Source organism: Prenolepis imparis, unplaced genomic scaffold (assembly GCF_030444845.1).
Source record: "Prenolepis imparis isolate NDT839.2.m4 unplaced genomic scaffold, iyPreImpa1.0 SCAF_6, whole genome shotgun sequence".
NCBI classification, from domain to species: Eukaryota; Metazoa; Arthropoda; class Insecta; order Hymenoptera; family Formicidae; genus Prenolepis; species Prenolepis imparis.
The window spans coordinates 5,908,282-5,926,404 of record NW_028141164.1 but is presented as its reverse complement, the minus strand read 5'-3'; the positions used below and the strand labels follow the sequence as shown (position 1 = coordinate 5,926,404).

Genomic DNA, 18,123 nt, shown 5'->3' with positions numbered 1-18,123 from the left:
AAGAGGCGAAAGGAATTTTCACGTTGGCGAAACTCTATTATTTTCAGCATTCGTGGACAAGTTCTGATTGGTTAGCTACACCAACACTTTTATCCTTACAATTTTCTGTACATTTATGCCACTATAAACTTGATTGATTATAGTTTCACTGTTTTGTTTACATTGTAGTGTTTATAATTATTTGCGTAAAATCGAATCTTGTAAAATTGAATTTGGAAAATAGGGTATCGTATCTTTGCTTTTAATTATAGTTTAATCAATTCTTATAGATACTGTTGACATTTTAATATATTGATATAAACTGCAAAATGTAAAAAGTATAAAAGATTATATGCTTAAATTTATATGTAAATTTATATAAATCTATTTTGCATGTCCTCAGGAAATAAAAAAAAAAAAATGTCGGATGACGTAAAGATGTTGCTGAAGGAAGCTCGTGAGTCCTTCAAGCAGAATGAATATCTGGAAACTATGAAGAAATGTAAAAAGATCTTGAAGAGAGATAAAAACAATTATACAGCATTAGTTTTGTTAGCACGCGCCATGCAGGAAATAGAGGAATTCAAATCACAGGTAGTCTTGGTTCTTCAAAAAGCTGTCGAAATACAACCGAATAATCCAGTAGCTTGGCAAGGTCTAGTGGCATATTATGACAAACCGCCTCAAGATAATGACAATTGGGGAAAGCTGGCTCTAGCTTATTGTAAACTTTTACAATTGGATAGGTAGGAGATATTTTGCTATGATTTTTAAGAGATCTTAAACTATATAAAAAGCAATAAAAAATTATAATAAAAGTTTCTATCTTTTTAGTGATTCTCCTAAGTTCACATATTTCATCAATAAAGTCTCAGAAATTGTTCTGAGAGTCAAGGATGATGATATACTATCTGAAGTATTAGACACATTAAGTGTGTTACGACAAGTTTCCACCAAAGAGAAGACAAGTCTGATTGATAAGACTCTAGCATGGGTTTTGACAGAATACCCTAATAATAGTATGACCAAGTATCAGGAGTTTTACGAAGATATATTAGCATCTGTAATAAAAGATACAGATCTAGTGAATAGACAGGAATATTATAGGAAATATTTAAAGATGTTATATGATTCAAACAAGTTTACAGTCTTATTAACAGCAGCTCAGGATATGCATGCTCAATTTCCACAGGATGCTTGTCCTCTAGGTAAACCATTTACATTCAATTGTTGATATTAGTATATTAGTTATTCTTTAGTGAATACAATTATTTCTTTTGTATAAACAGAATGGATCTGCCATGTATATTATGAAGAGGCTATATTGAATGAAAAAACTCTTGACATCAACATAACTGAGATTTATGAGTCTCTTTTAAAGCTGAATGCAAATTCTGAGGCTGCATTAATCGCAAAAGCAGTATATTTGAAGAGCGTAGATAAGTTAATAAATTCTCGCGAGTGTTTGACTCAAATAATTTCATTAAATGCACAATTATTCTATGCTTGGTTAATAATAAGCCAAGTATATTATAAACTTTATTGCTGGGAACAAACCGAGAATGCTTCTAAACAAGCATTACAATTGATGAAACCACACTTGAAGGACAAATTGTATTATGAAATTAAGTTGAGATTACTTGAAGCAATGAGTAGAAGTAATGACAAACAAAAGTTGATAGAGACACAACAAATGTGCGAAGAGGTATTTTTTGACACATGTACAAAATGTTATGTTATGTGAAAGTTATTATAAAGGTTCTTTTTTTAATATTTCCCGATTTAAATTTATTTTCAGCTATTAAAGACTCAATCTTCTGTGCAATTGCAATTGATATATGCATGGACAAATACTTTACTGGATAAACCTGATGCTATTACTCTATTAAGCAGTTTGGAATCTCAAGACGAAGTTAAAGTCCAAGCTCTTATTTTCAAAGCATTATACCTAAAGAAGTACAAGAAATATGAGGAAGCCATTAATACCCTTGAGTTAGCTGTAAATAATTCTGAAGCTTGGTTGACATTTGGTAAGATATATTGGGATATGGACGATTATAATCACAGTCTGATGGCATTCTTAAATGGCGTCCAAGCGGATTGCAATAATTGGGAATGTATGGTTTATTTGGGACATTATTATCGCGAACATGGCAATGATGTCGAACGTTCGAGAAGATGTTATCACACTGCGTTGCAAATCAATCCAAACTCTGAGGAAGCTGGCATTGGATTGAGCACAGCTTATCGGCTTCTGAAAAACACTGTAATAAACATTATTATATAAAAATTTTTTACAACACAAATTTATATATTATAACAATTACCACAATTCACATAATTAAAGTTTTTGATCAATCTAACCGACAGTTTTTTATATGATACTTAGGATGCCAATATACAGCTATTGCAAAGGGTAACTATGCAAGGTACAGGAGCGAAATGGGCCTGGCTCCAATTGGGCCTACAGTATTTAGATCAAGGTGATGCGGGACAAGCTATCAAGGCATTACAGCACGTGATCAGAGCCGATCCTAACGACAAGTATAACAACACAACTTGTAATTATTTTATCCTGTTAAAGAACGCTGCGACATCAGAGCTTATCAGAAATTTGCACTTTGTACAGTCATAGCTGGGAATCTCTAGCGGATGCGTACCTAGTGCGTGGTGCTCACACATCGGCGTTGAAATCATATCAACGCGCGCTACAGCTGAGTCCAGGAGCTTTGTATCCTATGATACAACTCGCGAATATTAAACTGGTACATAAAAATCTATGAAAATTACCGATTGCACGCATACACACATATATATATTGATATATACAAAATTATTTTTCCAGCTCATTGGTCAGCATAAAGAAGCCAAAGAGGATTTCGAGAGTATATTAGAAAACGATAAACAATATATTCTTGCATTAAAAGGTTTAGCTCAAGCGTGTTTGGGACTGGCAAAGGAAAATATCGCAAAACAATTTCTATGTCGCGCGAGAGAAAATCTACAACAAGCAGCAGATAGTCTGACGGATGCTATTATGATACGTAGTGATCTATCCTGCAATTGGAAATTGCTTGGCGATGTCTGTTTTAGAACAGCTAGTATGCCAGAAAAGTATTGCTACTTAAGAGTCAAACCTATTTTAATGAAATGCGACAATACTGAGGAATATATGAGAATTAGAGGGAATGAAATACTCGCGTTGTCAATAAGGTAAAAAAAAAAAAAAATTATTTTTTAGATATTTTTTAAATATTTGCCTTATTTCATTTTTTAAACGATATTTTTAGCTTCAAAAATCTAGATAAATATTTATAAATTATCTCTTTTTATTATCAGATGTTTTTGTCGAGCACTGTCGACCACGCAATATTCTGCATCGTTATGGCATGATTTAGCGTGCTGTTACTCGCTGCAATTGAACAGCGATTCCACAGTCAACAAGGACGAAACGGCATCCAAATGTCTCGCCGCTGCAAAACACGCCGTCAAACTCTGTCCGCAGTCGTGGCTACATTGGAACATTTTGGGCGTCATTTGCATGTCGCCATATATAAAGAATTATGCTCTGGCGCAGCATTGTTTCGTTATGGCGATCGATCGAGAATCAAACAATGCGATAGCTTGGAGTAATCTGGGAACATTGTACCTGCATCTAGGTACGCTTAAAACATAGCTGCCACTTTTCTCATTTTTATTCAATCAAATTATTATTATTCTTTTTGGTGTAAAGGAGATATCTATAGAGCGAATGAAGCATTTTCTCGAGCGCAACGTGCGGATCCCAGTTACATGAATAGTTGGATAGGTCAAGGAATAATCGCGGAGAAGTCGCTGAGAAAGGAAGCGATGGATCTATTCCGGCATTCGACGCAATTGGGATATCACAACGAAGCGGCTTTAGGCTATGCTCATTGGGTACTCACCACCCTCCTGAATCCTGCAATGAAGAATGATTCGTTATTTGTTTATGTTATCGCAAAAATGCACGCGATACCAGCAGCGGCCGATGTTCTCACCTGGTATACAGGTAAGCGTTAAAGCTAATGACATCAGCACGACGCAATACTCTCTTTTTATATTTTGGGATAAAGCAATTTCATCATTTTCAGAACTTTTACCAAACGATGTTTACGCTCTAAATACCCACGGTTTGTTGTTGGAACGGTTGAAATTGTATAACACGGCGATTAAGCAATTTGTTAAAGCTTTAAAACTAAGCCAGGACGAAGAAAGGGACATGATATCCTTAAATTTGACACGTGTCCTGATTCAAATTGGAAAACATGAGGAAGCGATCGAATTATGCAGACAAGTGAAATGTAGTTTTAACTCTCAATGCCATCTGGCATTATCCTTATTCAAAGGTAACAGTAGAAGTTTTTATTTTTAGATTTATATTCAAATATATAAACAAATAATTTTGAAGAGAATAAGAAAAATATTTTATATGTTCATATATGTAGCCAAGCAGTATGAAGAATCGTACAGTACATACGAAGCAGCTCTACATTGGCTAGCGGATACTGGAACGGACAAAGCGAATGTTTTATGCGCGATGGCTGCGATTGCTTACATTTTTCAAGGAGCGGACGCTGTCAAGACCCTGCTATTCCAATGCATACAAATAAAGCCGCCCACCATAGCTGGTTTCTTGGCAACCGCTGCGTTAGGAATTCTGCACGACGATTTCAATTTGACCTCTTTAGTACTGGAGGAATTGAAACCGTACACAGATCATCCAGAGTATGGTCATCATGTCATCACATTGTCCGCATATTACCATGTTATTCAAGGAAATCTCACGGAAGCTATCCGAATTTTTACCAAAGCTATTTTCAGACATCCTAGTAAGTGCACCAAGATTATCATTTATCGAAATTTATATATTTAAGCTTATCTTTTAAAATAAATATCTTGATTTTTTTAGATGACATTAGGTATTGGATTCGTCTTGTTAGAGTCTTATTGTTGAACACAAATTTAGACATTTTCCGCAAATGTGCTCAGACAGCATTAGTTTTAAGCAGAAATACGTCCATGACTGATATTGTATATGTCGCTTGCGCATCCGCGTACAGTCATTTCGGTACGACAAAGGGCCTCAGACAGGCTCAGAAAAATATATTCACATATCCCACCAATGTTGAAAGCTGGGCTAATTTTATTGCTGCTCTTCTATCTAGGTCAGTGCTATGAAAATTTTATGTCTTGTTTGTTCTGTTTCTGATAATTATTGCAGAGCACATTTACATGTATTGTTTTTCTACTTACAGATGTACAGACAAGGATTCCAAGATTAATAACCAATGGATATTATCATTAATATCCATGATAAGATCACAATTTCAAACTTCCGAATGTATGTCACAATGGCTGCTTAGTAACGCACAAGAACTTAATAGTTAAACTTAGTTTTTAAATTTAACAAAACTTCGCAATTTTATGTATTTTATTTTTCTTATGATTTATTGTAAAAATATATTTTGTATGCATTGTATAAAAAATTTTAATTATGCAATAAATTGCGTATATAATTTAAAGTAATAATAAGTATAATGTAAAGTTTTTACGAATATTATTGAAAATTTATCAACTTTTAAGATAAGGAAGGTATATCAATGATTAAATTAGATTTATATATTGATCTATATTGATTAACAATAGATGGAATTGCAATTGTTTTTACTCAGTAAAAATAATTCGGAAATTTACATTGTCAGTCAATATAGATCAATATAGAAATCTAACTTAATCTCATTTATAAAGCAAAAATAATTGCCATTAAATAAATTGTATTTACTAAATAAAAAACAATTGATTTAATCCACTGTCGATCAATATAGATTATTTATTTATGCATCATCAGTTTAAGCTTAAATTTACCCAAAACTAATTATTGAGTTATACGAAACACGTTCTACAATTTTGGAACACGCTTACAAAAGATCTCGCAATCCTGGTCTATTATGCGAGAACTGTCGCTGTCGCTGTGAAGCATTAAATTGAAATGTGTTCATCCGCCGTTGAGTACGTTTTAGTGCATCGACAGTAATTTCATGGCAAATATGCTCTTCCAACGTCTATGGAAAAAAATATCGAACAGTTACATTTAATCTCTTTCATCCCAATATTGAATAATGTTTAGTTTCCTTAGTTTAATTAAACATGCATATAAATCCTTTACATATAAAAGAATACAACTTTATAGAGTATAATATAGAATTATATACAATAGATTAATAATAATAATAATTAATGCTCAAATGAATTATCTTAGTAAAACTTACATCAAGTAAGATATGATCATTCTTTTTCAACAGAGCAATCAATTTGTAAAGCTCAAAGTCCTCAGGAATATTCTCCTTTGCCATAGTCTCCTCCAATTTTTCAATCTGAAAGTAGATATAATTGGAATAAAATATAGTACATGTCTGCTATGTTGCTTAATCATTGTAGATAGATACATACCACATCTCTGAAATAAGTTTCTTTTGGAGCATTTGGCCTATCAAACTCTAGCGATGTTCTGAAGATGGGCACTATCTCAGTGAATCTCTTTAAGTCTGCATATGCCAAAACTTTTAAACATCTTACATCGATATATCGAGATTCTCTCATCGCAGTTACAATTTCTATAGCTATGTGAGGTGAATTTTGCTTAATGGCTAGAGCTGTTAAAAATGTGCTGGCTCTACGCATAAATGAAAGTCCTTTGTTGTTTATCTCCTTCCATAGATCTAGGGCATATTGCAATGTTTCTGGTGTATTCTGAAAGAATCGAGTATGATTATAAAACAAGCTTTGAGTTAAGTTTTATTAATTTCTTTCACAAGAAATATTACCTCTTTATAACAAGCAGCCAAAACTAATATCAAAGAATTCCTTGGATATCCTCCATCTAAATTTTTAACTTTAATTATATCATACACCTCTCTCATTTCTGCATACTTTTGATGTTTATATAGCAGACACAAGAGAATCTGGTAGCTGATCATTTGATCAAAGAAATTATTAAATTGGGGATCTTTGAAAGCAGTCAATGCAAGTTCTGGTTCATCAAGATAGTAAAAGGTACGCATTACTACAGGACCAAAGATAAAAGTACCAAATCTCAGTTCTTTGTTTTGACTGTTAAACTTTGCTATCATCTTGACAAGCAGCTCAATATCTTCGGGTTTTTTCTGGGCTAAATGCAACATAGATTTCAGATCTTCTGTAAAGATCATATTTGAATCTGAGTTGCATATCTCCAGCATTTTAGTACGGAATGTATTCTCTACATTTAAAAATTGATTCCGGAAGTTTAATCGTGCATTTTCATAGCCTTGTAGACCCAAACTGTTGTCAGAATATAAGAATCTACAAGCTGCAAAGTAAAAAAGATAACATAATATTTCTTTCAAAGAAATGTTATATATCATAAAGTATTAATTAAAACATACAAAAATCTTAGTTAATAAATGTGAAAAAAATTTTTTTTAATATTTAAATATTTATTTTCGTTAACTCTAGTTATATTAATTTTGTGTTTTGTTTTTATATTCGAATATGTATTTTAATATCTTTCAGGGAGCATGTGTTTAAAATAGAAATAGCTACAGAAAAATATTTAAAATTTATTCATTTTTGCAAAATTTCCTTTGTGTATATATAATACATAAGTTTTAGAGAGTGTGTTTTTAATTTATTTTTCTTTCTCAATTATTGTTAGCAAGTATATTATGATGTAATACAAAAAAATGGAGAATTAATTAAAAGTAATTATTACACACTTTGAGACGTATTCTAAAGTATAATACAAGTGATATCTAAATATTAATGTCGCAATCAATCTTATAAACCGATAATAAAAAATAAAAAAATAAATCCAAAAAGCTCGAAAGGATAAAGCGACGTGAGGTTAAATCGATGTTACGTACAGTTTAGGAAGTTGTTTTTCAGCATAATATTGCCGGCCAGTCTTACATTGAGCCTCATAAGACCCGTCACTGTCGCCGCCATTATTTCTGTATATAATTCTTTCAAATCTTTCTCTTTATACTCGTATAACAAAAGTTTTACAATTTATCGGCTACCGGGCGGTGTGCAAAATGAAGCGAGAAGAACCAGAAGAAGCACGTATGTGGGGACCGGAAGCTTTAGGAGCTCGACGCACACATGATTTCCGCTATTCTTCGGATCGAGCATGAACCAAACGCGATCTAAAGAGAGACGTGTCTAATAAGACAATTTGTTCCCTAAAAGTCCCTAGACTCGTGCAACGTCAGCACAGTGATGCCAATTTCAGGGGTGAGCCGTGAGCGGCGGCGGGTGGTGGGGGGAGTGGCGTGGTGGGGGCTGGGCGCTCCGTTTCGTCACGTGGTTTGGCGGCTGCGCAGAGGTGGGGGTGGGGGGCATACCAAACCACGTGACGCAGCCACGTGACGCGGTCACGTGACGAAACGGCGCGCGCACCTCCCAACCCCCACCACGCCTCTCCCCCCACCGCCGCTCGCCCCTGAAATTGTCATCACTGCGTCAGCATTGAAATTTGTCCAAAACGTCAGAGCGCAAATCCGCCAATGACAGAAGTAAAGATGGCAGCGAACAGCCAATCAGAAGCGAAGGATTCGCTTTTTTAATCTGTTAACTTTAATAAATTTAAATGCATTTTTTCGCTACTAGATGCATAATTGTATCGATGATTAAATAAAATATTGTTGACGGTATATCTACATGTAATCGAGAGGAGAGACCTTTTGTGGCTGATGATCTGTCACCTAACCTAACCTAACCTCTCCCAAGTGTCACGCTCTTGTGACAGTGCTACTATAAAATTACCGAAATCAATGTGCTAAATAACTTCAAATTGGAAGGATTTTCTACAAAAAATCACGCTTCTACGAACGTTCATAGGATATATGCGTGTAAACCATTTCGTTTAAAATCACTCGAGACATGTCGAATGTACATACGGTAAACAGTATCATTAGCAACAGAAATCGCGATTGTCTCGAATGCAGATTATTGAGCGGCGGTGGTCTCGTCGCCGCTGGTTTATACGTCTGTCATCATTCCAAACAGCATCAAAATCAAGTGGGAAAAGCAGCAATGTATTCGATTGCCTCTGGTATGTCATTTTTTTATTCGAATTTACTGAAACTTGTATCGAAAAAAATTGAATTGATAAAACAATTTTGATAAATTGATAATATTAAATATTGATAAATTTTTTGCACTTACAATATTTTTACACGTGTAAATGATTTTATTTTCAGTGCTAGTACTTCTTGGCACAGCTAGGATTTTGGACCTGCCACCTTTTCAAAATAAATTCAAGCGGAGCTGAGGAATAAGTTACTTCAGCAAATATAAAAGTTCACAGCATTTCATAAATGATTACACAAATGATGTGAGTGAATATTATAATGAAAATATTTCTATATTTATATACTTTTCCTATACTTTGTCTCATACAGATGAGAATGCTATTGAGTTTACTTTAGATAATTTCAAACATATTGTATCGGTTTATTAAGAGATTTTACATAAAAATACAATTATTTCTTTAATGTATATTTGTACTTGAGATTGTAAACTCAATCACAGCATCTCAAACTTTCTACTTTCAAATAATAACCTTTGTCCAAAATAGGTTAGGTGCTTAATCCTTAATATATACATAAAAAGATATAGGATGTTTTATTTTTCAAATAACAAAATGCAGCATCGAATATATGTATACATCAATATATTCATTAATAACTTTCAATAAATTACATCATTTTGTGTTACATCATAACGTAGGTTATCAATAATTGCGATAAGAATAAAAATTGAATATATTTTATATATATATAAAAAAGATAATATATATTAAAATTTATATTATATTCGAAACAGAGTCTAACAGGAACTTGTGTGGACTTTAAATATTTTTTATAGCTACTTTTTTTCCCAATGATAGGCCATGCTTCTTATATGTTTATTAATATCTTACGACACTTTTTTGGGAAAAGATTAAAGAGAAAAAGAGAGAAAAAAACTATATTTTGTTTCGTAAAATAATTTAGAGAATAATTTCTTTCGTGGAATTTTCCTCATGGCACGCTCATCCTGATCTTTAGAGCCTCTAGACTGTAACTACGGGAATGCGAGGCGAAGCATTACGTATATTGTTTGCATTCGTTTCATGAAAGGCTAACGCGGTGCGAAAACATCAAGAGCGCGCATGTTGCACGTGTTGCAAAAGGCGAAGGCGCGCGTGTGCAACGCGGAGAACGAGCCGTAAACGCTTTCGTTGTGCGCGCCCGCGCACGCTCGTTAATATTCGTGCCGTGTTACTTCCTGTTACGTTCGACGATACACTTATAGGACACACCGGCTCTGTTGTGCGGAGCGATGTAAACTCGTCTACCCACACTCTGTACGAACCGATCGCCTACGCGACCGAAACGTGTCTCACGGCGAAGCGCGGGTATTCGCGCTCGCTAATCAGTCATATTTGCATTATCAGTATAATTGCATATTTGAAGACAGTTTAACTCGTCAAAAATTACATTCTAGAGAGAATTTTTTTCAATCGCAATTTGTTTTTATATTCCTTAAAACTCCCAGATTAATATCCGGATGACGCACAATTACTTTTCTGCACAGATGCATACTTTTTGAAAGGTCTAAAAAAATATTATTATTAAACTTGTTTTTTAAGAAATAAAATTTGAGTAATATTAAAGTTAATTATTAACAGACTGATGTTATTAATTATATTTTAATAACAATTATAATATATAATTGTTATCATTGTTGATAAAGTAACTTTCTATGCATATTATTTGCATAAAAAATTAAGATGATTAAAATAGAAAAATATGAAATATAAAGATATTTTTAAAAAGTAGTTAATATACAACGCTGTACAAATTATCGATTGAAATAGGATCGGGATGACAATTGGAATGTAGACTGTTTACAGATTCCGTACACATACATATATATACGTTTCCGGCTCTATCTAAATTGGTGGATGCGTGCGACTTTTGTCGGTCCTAGGCGAGGTCGCGTCTAAGGTCGTTTTGCGGATTCTTTGGCGCCACACCTTGGCGAACGGGGTTCACGCGGGACGTCCCGTGCACGGTCTCCTTGCCGCATCGACAGTCTTGACACGCAGAAGATCGCTCTTGTAATACTTGGAACATGGGGCGATCCCCATCCGGTATACGTTCGGCGTGTCCATTACGTGTGCTGCCTGCGCCCCGCTCGCAATGAAACGACAATCAGGCTGTGTTCCGCAATGCTTCTGATCCACCATGTGCATCTTTAACAGAGGAAACAGGACATTATTACAGGCGAAGTAAAATTTGAAAGATTTTTCTTCTACATAAAAAATATTTATTTTAGATCGATGAAGTTAAAAAATATCTGCGTGGTTCTCTTTTATAATAAAAGTTGCAGAAACAAAGATAGAATTTAAAGAATTTCGATATCACTAGACAATACAAGAGCGCGATACACGCGCGCCATTCCCCGATTTTATATAAAAAAGAATATTTCTAGATAAAGTTTGTTTAAACTTGATTTATATTTTTTAACAGAAATCAGCTGATTTAAAAGTTAATTTGCTAATTAAATTTCAAAATAAAAATATGTTATAAAAATTAAAATAGTAATATGTTGTAAATAATATGATATTATAGTTCATCCTTAAACGTTTTTCGCGAAAATTAAGGCCTGTGGAAGTCGTACAACATTCGCTGAGGGCTCATTTTGTAGGTCTTGAAGCGACCTTTAAAACGTGTCCAAAGGCCTTAATTTTTTAGTTCAAAGTGTAAACGTTTTTTGCGAAAAAAGAACTTGATTTTTAATTTAAGGAGAAATTAAAAAATTTTTTTAATCTGAAATGTTTTACGCATCACGTATCATCATTTGTGAAACAATTTTCTTTAATTTAACACGTTAATTATCCGAAATTGATTGACGTTATCCGGAGATATCTATGCTCTTTTTTTTTTATTTATTTTTTTTAATAAACACGCAAGATATAAAACGTACGGCCGGAAGTGTGGTTTTGCAGCATGTTTTTTTTTATTTTTTGGAATGTTGCGAGTCGCGCGCGACCGCAGAAACGAGCACGTCGCGTATTTGTACGTGTTGCGGCGATTTGCCGCAGTTTGCCAGACTGTAGAAACCGGGAATTTCATTGTTTATATTATGTAACACGCGCACATACAGCTCGGAGAAAGACGTGCATATCGCGATGTCGTGCACCTTGAATAACGTGTAAGCAAAGGGGAAAAAAACGGAGAGGAAGCCAGAGAGCTGCGAGAAAGGATCAAGGTCCTTTGTTGCCTTCCCGTTTGATAAATCCAGCGTTCCATTCGATCGTTCGGAAGATGAGAGAAAGCGAATCCCGGAGTATGGTGCACTCCTCGGGATTGCGTCAACGCGTAATTGTAAAACCGTTCCTTCCAAAGGCCCCCCTTAAAGTGAGCGAACGTCATATTAACGAAATTACTTTAAACGCCTCCATCCATATAATATATATAATATCTTCATATATATGTGTAGTAATATATTTTTGCAACTCTTTTTTTATTATTTGTCATATTATAAATATTATTTTGCATTATTGTATATACAATTAAATGTAATTTTTATTGCCAGCTCTAATTTGATTAATGCTATTATGTTTTCATCTTTATTTTGGACCTCGAATATTCGCGACCGGATAGTGCGTTGTTTTATTTCTAATAATAATTTTTTTATACAGTTTCAATTTGATCTGGTCAAAGATACCTTTCCTGCACATTTCTATGATGAGCCAGCGAGTTCACTGAAATTAGAGCAATGATTTGATTCCTTCGTATGCCAAATATATTCGTATGCCAATATTTATCAAATTATTCGTACCGAGAGAGAGAGAGAGACTCAAGAATAACTGTCTGTACGTATCGATCCGATTATTTCGAGATGTAACACTTACGTCTCTCAGGTAATTAAATTTTACCGATTCAAATTAAATTTCATGTCGCAGTCAATTTCGTCTGTAGCAGCACAAATTAGACATGTCAAGATTGTCTTCGATGCATTAATTTAAGATTTTTTTTCGATATATCACGAGGCGAAAAAAATCGCATTAACAAGTATAATTTTACTCGAATAAAAAAATATTTTTATTTTGATAAGAAAAATATTCAATGTTACAATATAAAAGATTGTCATTTGTTCAAGATTAACGCGATAGTTTCTGTGCGTGTTTAGGATTCTACTCGATCTTGAGCTCTCTCGATTAGAGCAAATATCAACTCGATGCTGGTAATTTGCTTCCTCCATCTTTAGAAGGTTCGCATGTAATCAACTTGATTGCAAGAGTATCCTCTTTTCCGTGGAAAATGGGCGAATTAAAAGGCATTTCTATCCTGCAAAATTATACATTCCTAAACTTGAAAATCATTGGAGAATTACAAAAAAAAAGAAAAAAATTAATTATTTCTATAGAATATTGAAACTCCTTTCAACTAATTTTAATTTGCTTTATTTCAAAATATGTTTTATGCATCATGCAGTTCATATGATAAGCATAATCTCCATAATCTCTTAAATTTTTCAAGCGATTATATTTCCTAAACCACGGGATTTCCACTTACGTGATACAGATATCATTTGCGAAACGTTCTCCAATGCGGAAATGTTCTATCGATTGAAAAGCTTCCGCTCGTATTTATTATATATACATTCGATTATTGATAACGACGTGTCTGTAAATTATCGTTTGACGTCACGATCTCCTTATCGACCTTAAACCGTACATTACGCGATAAATTTGGCAGTTCGGTAGCCGGTATTAGCGCGACTCTAAATTCAGGAAGTCACCCGTGTCCTATCTCTGTCGTGCGATCTTTGCCCTCCGACAGAATAGGTATATACAACCTGCTTGCACGGCAGGATTGCCTCGTGGCGCAGAAATCCGTAAATTGAGAAAGGACCGTTGCACAAGAAGCGTGCACCGTTGCATCTCATCTCCACTCCGACCTTTAGGACCGGCACGAGGCACAAATCACATCGCGCCGCATGTACATATGTACGTCTTCGCTTGCTCGCTCGACTCGGCTCGCGAGGAATTTATTGCGAAATAAACTAGATTCTTAAGGTCGCGACGACATATTCTGACGCAAACACCGCGATGCACCGCGTTATTACGCGTGACTAATGAATAAATATTTCTTTTAATTATAGCCGATATCGATGATGAAGGGATGAAGGGAGCGAGATGTGTACAAGCGTACTATTTTATTTTATATGCAATTTATCATGAAATAAATTAAATTTTTAATGCGGATTTTGACTAACAATAAGATTTCTTTGTAATTCATCTAAGGAGAAAAAATTTTAATTATATCAGCATACATTTTGCATGATATTAAGTAAATAAAACAAAATAAAATTGAGTTTTTCTGATTAATAAGCTAAGCTTGACAAGCTAAATGAGCCATACTTTCCTTTCTAATCCTATAATTATGCTCTTTACATTTATTTGTCACAACAATTTTTAATTATTCCTCTAACATTGTTTCCCCTCAGAGGGATGTGGTTTTATAGTTTCGTGAAAATTCGTGAGGTGTTCGCGGTAACGTGAAACGTGCGTTTCGTATCGCCAAGCCGACCTTTAGGGCCGAATGCCGAATCACACGCGACGAGTCATGCATCGCGTTAGCGATGCACGCACAGCTTTACGCAGGCTGCTCACGCGTGCACGTATCCTCGCCAGTATTAGCACCGTACAACCAGGCATGCACGCCCGCTGGAATACTAATGCCTTGTGAGACACGCTCGGTCGTCCGCGTAAAATCCGTCTTTTATCCTCGTAAGGTCACACAACAATCCGAAGAGAGCCAATGTTAATGAGAGATAAATAGCATATCAATTGATGACTGTTGATGAAAAAGATTGGTTGAAAAATATTACTTAACACAAATGGGGATTGTAAATTTTAATGCACAACTATCGTTTAAATTAATACATATATTTTTTGTTACGAGTGTGCTTCTTTGTTTTACATTCTTTTATTTTGTTTCGTATTTTTTTTATTTTTTTTTTATTGGCAAATTAATCTCTTTAATGAACAGATATACTCATGAATTTTCATGAGATGAATAACGTTCTGTGAGAAAGGCGTTCTTGGCTGTTCTAGTATTAAGATTTTATGATGTAAGAGTGATGCGGGAATCTCTCTGGTAAAGTTTATAGCTAGATGCTTTAGAGACCGGAAATTATTATCGACATTAATCTGTTAGAAAAACTTTTTTAGTAGCGAAATCTATAGAAATCCAAACAAACCCAAGGATTTCTTTTTCATTTTTCAGCTATATCTTTTCTTTCTGTCTTCGTTTTTTTTTTTTACTTGTCTTACGCGACAGCGCGAGAATCTAACGCAACCATTCCTGAATTTATCTAAGTATAAATTGAGTACCTTTACCCGTTACACGACTCTTAGCTAATAATAATTATGGCAATAGCATTATGATATTTTATGAGCTTAAGCACATCTTATTAAGGAAAACCTTTCACTGGCATTTTTTCAACGTGAATTATAGTTGCAAAAACATGTTTAAAAGTATATTCCGAGATATAAGAATACATCATCCTAATAATCGTAAATATTCTAATCATCGTAATAATTATATATTGTTGAATTATAGTACACATTTTATCTTGAAGTATAGAAAAAATATAAAATAAATCAGACGAAACATATTAAAGCTATTATAATTTCATTAATTTCGAATAAATTCGATGAGAGTTATAATCTCACGATGATTTTTAGTTAGCTTATTGAGAAATCGCAGGGTGAGCGTGTCAGCCGTGGGGGCTCTAAGGGAGGATCCAAGATCCTTTTGTGCGCATATATATGCAAGGCTGTTGCCGGTGTTAAAAAAACTCAATACGATCTACCATTACAAAGTCACGCCGGTTGTGCGCGAATAAACGCGTTAATACCAGGAATTACTTCGGAAATCGTCGGATAGACAACTTGACGTCTCAAGCGTTCTGAACGAAACTTACGGCTCGTCATTTTTTAGGACGTGACCCTTTTTATCGAAATTAGCGCGTGGCGCACCCTTTGCCAGGACCGTTCCCGTATTATCGAGAGCTATTTGGGTTTATCGTCAAACGTTTCTGCAGCACGCAGACACGTTTGATGTAATCCTTATCCCGAAGCGGTATGGAGATTACGACGTATTGCTTTTTGCGCGAAAAGCGCCTGTATGTATTTTGCTGACATTATCGTGAGTACATTAAACGAGCGTTTTGCATCTTGCTTATTTATATCCAGTTTTTTCACTGCCACAATATTGCCTTTACGAAATATTTTTATGTAGCCGCATGTTCTAAAGTTTAAATGTATGTATATATCAAATGTAGAATTTTCCATCATCCATTAATGTCATTGAATTTTATATATCATTTCTGTATTTTTCTAACACACTTTAACATCTGAATTCTAATCATATATGCTAAAAATGCATATCTAAACAGTAATCGGGAAATAAAAAACCAACTATTAATATTACAATTAATTAATATAGAAATGTTTTCGCGTCCATTAAAAGAAAAAAATTATATATATAATGAAAAAAATAGAGGAGATTTCTTCAATTCTGAAAATGCTAATTTATACCCGCATGTTTTATTCGATCGTATCGATCCCTTTCTATGGCCAAATATCCAGAATTCGATTCCGTCGCGCGGTTACGTAAATCGATAATTAGAGCCAAGCCGATCCGCGATCGAGTCTGAAGCGAAAGAAAGAAACCGCGAGTTTTCTCGCGGCGTATCGCTCGACACTTCCTGATACCTGAAAGGGAGGAGAGCTCTCCCCCGAAGGGGCCCCTTCCTCGAGGCGTGGTGTGTCGGTTTATATAATAAAAGAATCGTGCGGGAGAACGCAGAGGAAAGGGGAGAGAGGGCACGGTTTCAACACACACACACACACACACACACACACACACACACACACACACACACACACACACACACACACACACATATATATATATATATATATATATACACCAGAGTCTCGCGAAATACCGACACGCGGTGTTACGCAAGAAAGGCCGGTATACCGGTATTATTCTGGGTTAAATAATATTATATCACGAGGGGGGAAAGCACGCGGGGACTTGTGCAATTGAACGAGAGCTCGTTCCGTCAGGTCAACCGAAGAAACTTTACTTCCTCTCTCGGTCCCGCCGCGTATTTTATCTCCTCCTTTCTCCTTATCGTCAAGTATATTCTCAGCTGATATAATGATTACGTCAGAGTCTCGCTGTTCATTTCGTCAATTTAAATTTCTCGATTCATTTGTGACGTCGGTCACAATCCGACATCTTCTCAATTATAAGCAATTGAAGATATAAGGACTGAAAATTTAGATTTGGATTTTACTTTAATAGAATTTAGTTACGTATATAGAATTTATGTAACATGTTAACAAGAGACATATTAAACTTTTGTTAAAGAAAATCGTCGATTTATAAATGTTGAGCTGTTCAATAATTTTATTATTATACTATACTAATACTAGGTGTTTAACAAAATGCAATTTTCTCAAAAATCTGCATCTGCACTCGTATTTAGGTATTTAGGAAGAAGTAGGTTTCACTGACACTTCCTAAAATGACGTAAAATTTCACGTAATTATAAAATTAATTAACACCTGATTTTCATTCGTCGATTCGTGCATCTCTTCGAGTTGCATCTATAATCACGCTGATCTTTTACGTAACTCGCTTAGGGATAAAATCCATTCGGCACCCACACGACGAGAGATGCATTCATCTCGTCTCTCGCATAAATGTCCCGAGCCGCGAATACACGGAGCGGAGAATCGCACCGCGAGGCAGAAGCCGAACCTTTAGCCGATCTCTCTCACTCATCCGGAGAAAACGTGCGCGGATTCTCGAGAAGGGGACGAGGAGAAGACGACGGGCACGACTCTCGTTCGCCGGTTCGTGTCTACACCTGGTGCAATCGCGAGACCTCTTCGCCGAGTACCGGTTCGCATAAAGATATTAAGCAACGTCTGACGTAATCGCGCGCCCGTAGTCGCTCGTAGATATAATCGTCTCCCGCCAATTATCCTCTCTTTCTTTCTTCCTC

The 18,123-nt window shown here is 35.1% G+C and overlaps 3 protein-coding genes and 1 long non-coding RNA gene across 7 annotated transcripts in view; 2 read left to right on the top strand and 2 right to left on the bottom strand.

Annotated features, from left to right (window-relative positions):
* Positions 1-50: 50 nt before the first annotated feature.
* On the top strand, positions 51-5,642 carry LOC145937682 (superkiller complex protein 3). 2 transcript variants are annotated; one of them, XM_083040931.1, is made up of 14 exons: positions 51-70; positions 383-725; positions 814-1,187; positions 1,269-1,684; positions 1,778-2,245; positions 2,369-2,523; positions 2,609-2,744; positions 2,825-3,192; positions 3,319-3,638; positions 3,713-4,009; positions 4,092-4,346; positions 4,446-4,829; positions 4,910-5,165; positions 5,256-5,642. In XM_083040931.1, exons 2-14 carry the CDS (start codon positions 400-402, stop codon positions 5,386-5,388), a joined length of 3,888 nt encoding a protein of 1,295 aa, XP_082897057.1. In that variant the 5' UTR covers positions 51-70; positions 383-399; the 3' UTR covers positions 5,389-5,642. The 2 variants fall into 2 exon arrangements, with proteins under 2 accessions (XP_082897057.1, XP_082897058.1); XM_083040932.1 differs by lacking the exon at positions 51-70 and adding an exon at positions 87-224 and having other exon boundaries at positions 5,256-5,641.
* Positions 5,643-5,800: 158 nt separating this feature from the next.
* Positions 5,801-8,122, bottom strand: LOC145937693 (pentatricopeptide repeat-containing protein 2, mitochondrial). The gene is made up of 5 exons (XM_083040961.1): positions 7,902-8,122; positions 6,825-7,348; positions 6,451-6,750; positions 6,270-6,374; positions 5,801-6,062 (listed from the first exon to the last, which is right to left on the bottom strand). Exons 1-5 carry the CDS (start codon positions 7,981-7,983, stop codon positions 5,919-5,921), a joined length of 1,155 nt encoding a protein of 384 aa, XP_082897087.1. The 5' UTR covers positions 7,984-8,122; the 3' UTR covers positions 5,801-5,918.
* A 531-nt stretch (positions 8,123-8,653) lies between these two features.
* LOC145937581 (uncharacterized) lies at positions 8,654-10,009 on the top strand. Of its 2 annotated transcripts, XR_014425578.1 has the most exons (3): positions 8,654-9,091; positions 9,240-9,373; positions 9,617-10,009. XR_014425578.1 is itself a non-coding variant. In XM_083040707.1 (2 exons), the coding sequence occupies exons 1-2, from the start codon at positions 8,920-8,922 to the stop codon at positions 9,308-9,310; spliced, it is 243 nt and encodes an 80-aa protein (XP_082896833.1). In that variant the 5' UTR covers positions 8,655-8,919; the 3' UTR covers positions 9,311-9,410. The 2 variants fall into 2 exon arrangements, 1 of the variants encoding a protein (XP_082896833.1); XM_083040707.1 differs by lacking the exon at positions 9,617-10,009 and having other exon boundaries at positions 8,655-9,091; positions 9,240-9,410.
* Positions 10,010-10,142: 133 nt separating this feature from the next.
* The window catches only part of LOC145937582 (uncharacterized), a 109,907-nt gene continuing 101,926 nt past the window's right edge, over positions 10,143-18,123 (bottom strand). For both annotated transcript variants that reach the window (XR_014425579.1, XR_014425580.1), the window contains exon 9: positions 10,143-11,278. This is a non-coding gene — a long non-coding RNA (uncharacterized LOC145937582). The remainder of the gene's footprint in view (positions 11,279-18,123) is intronic.

Bases quoted from the DNA above. Each gene is read 5' to 3' on its own strand.
- LOC145937693 (XM_083040961.1), bottom strand. From the start codon at position 7,983: ATGGCGGCGACAGTGACGGGTCTTATGAGGCTCAATGTAAGACTGGCC. The intron at 7,349-7,901 runs GTACGTAACATC...TTTACTTTGCAG, and splicing joins GAAAAACAACTTCCTAAACT to CTTGTAGATTCTTATATTCT. The intron at 6,375-6,450 runs GTATGTATCTAT...ATCTACTTTCAG, and splicing joins AAACTTATTTCAGAGATGTG to ATTGAAAAATTGGAGGAGAC.
- LOC145937581 (XM_083040707.1), top strand. From the start codon at position 8,920: ATGTCGAATGTACATACGGTAAACAGTATCATTAGCAACAGAAATCGC. The intron at 9,092-9,239 runs GTATGTCATTTT...TTTTATTTTCAG, and splicing joins AATGTATTCGATTGCCTCTG to TGCTAGTACTTCTTGGCACA.
- LOC145937682 (XM_083040931.1), top strand. From the start codon at position 400: ATGTCGGATGACGTAAAGATGTTGCTGAAGGAAGCTCGTGAGTCCTTC. The intron at 1,188-1,268 runs GTAAACCATTTA...TTGTATAAACAG, and splicing joins ACAGGATGCTTGTCCTCTAG to AATGGATCTGCCATGTATAT. The intron at 5,166-5,255 runs GTCAGTGCTATG...TTCTACTTACAG, and splicing joins ATTGCTGCTCTTCTATCTAG to ATGTACAGACAAGGATTCCA.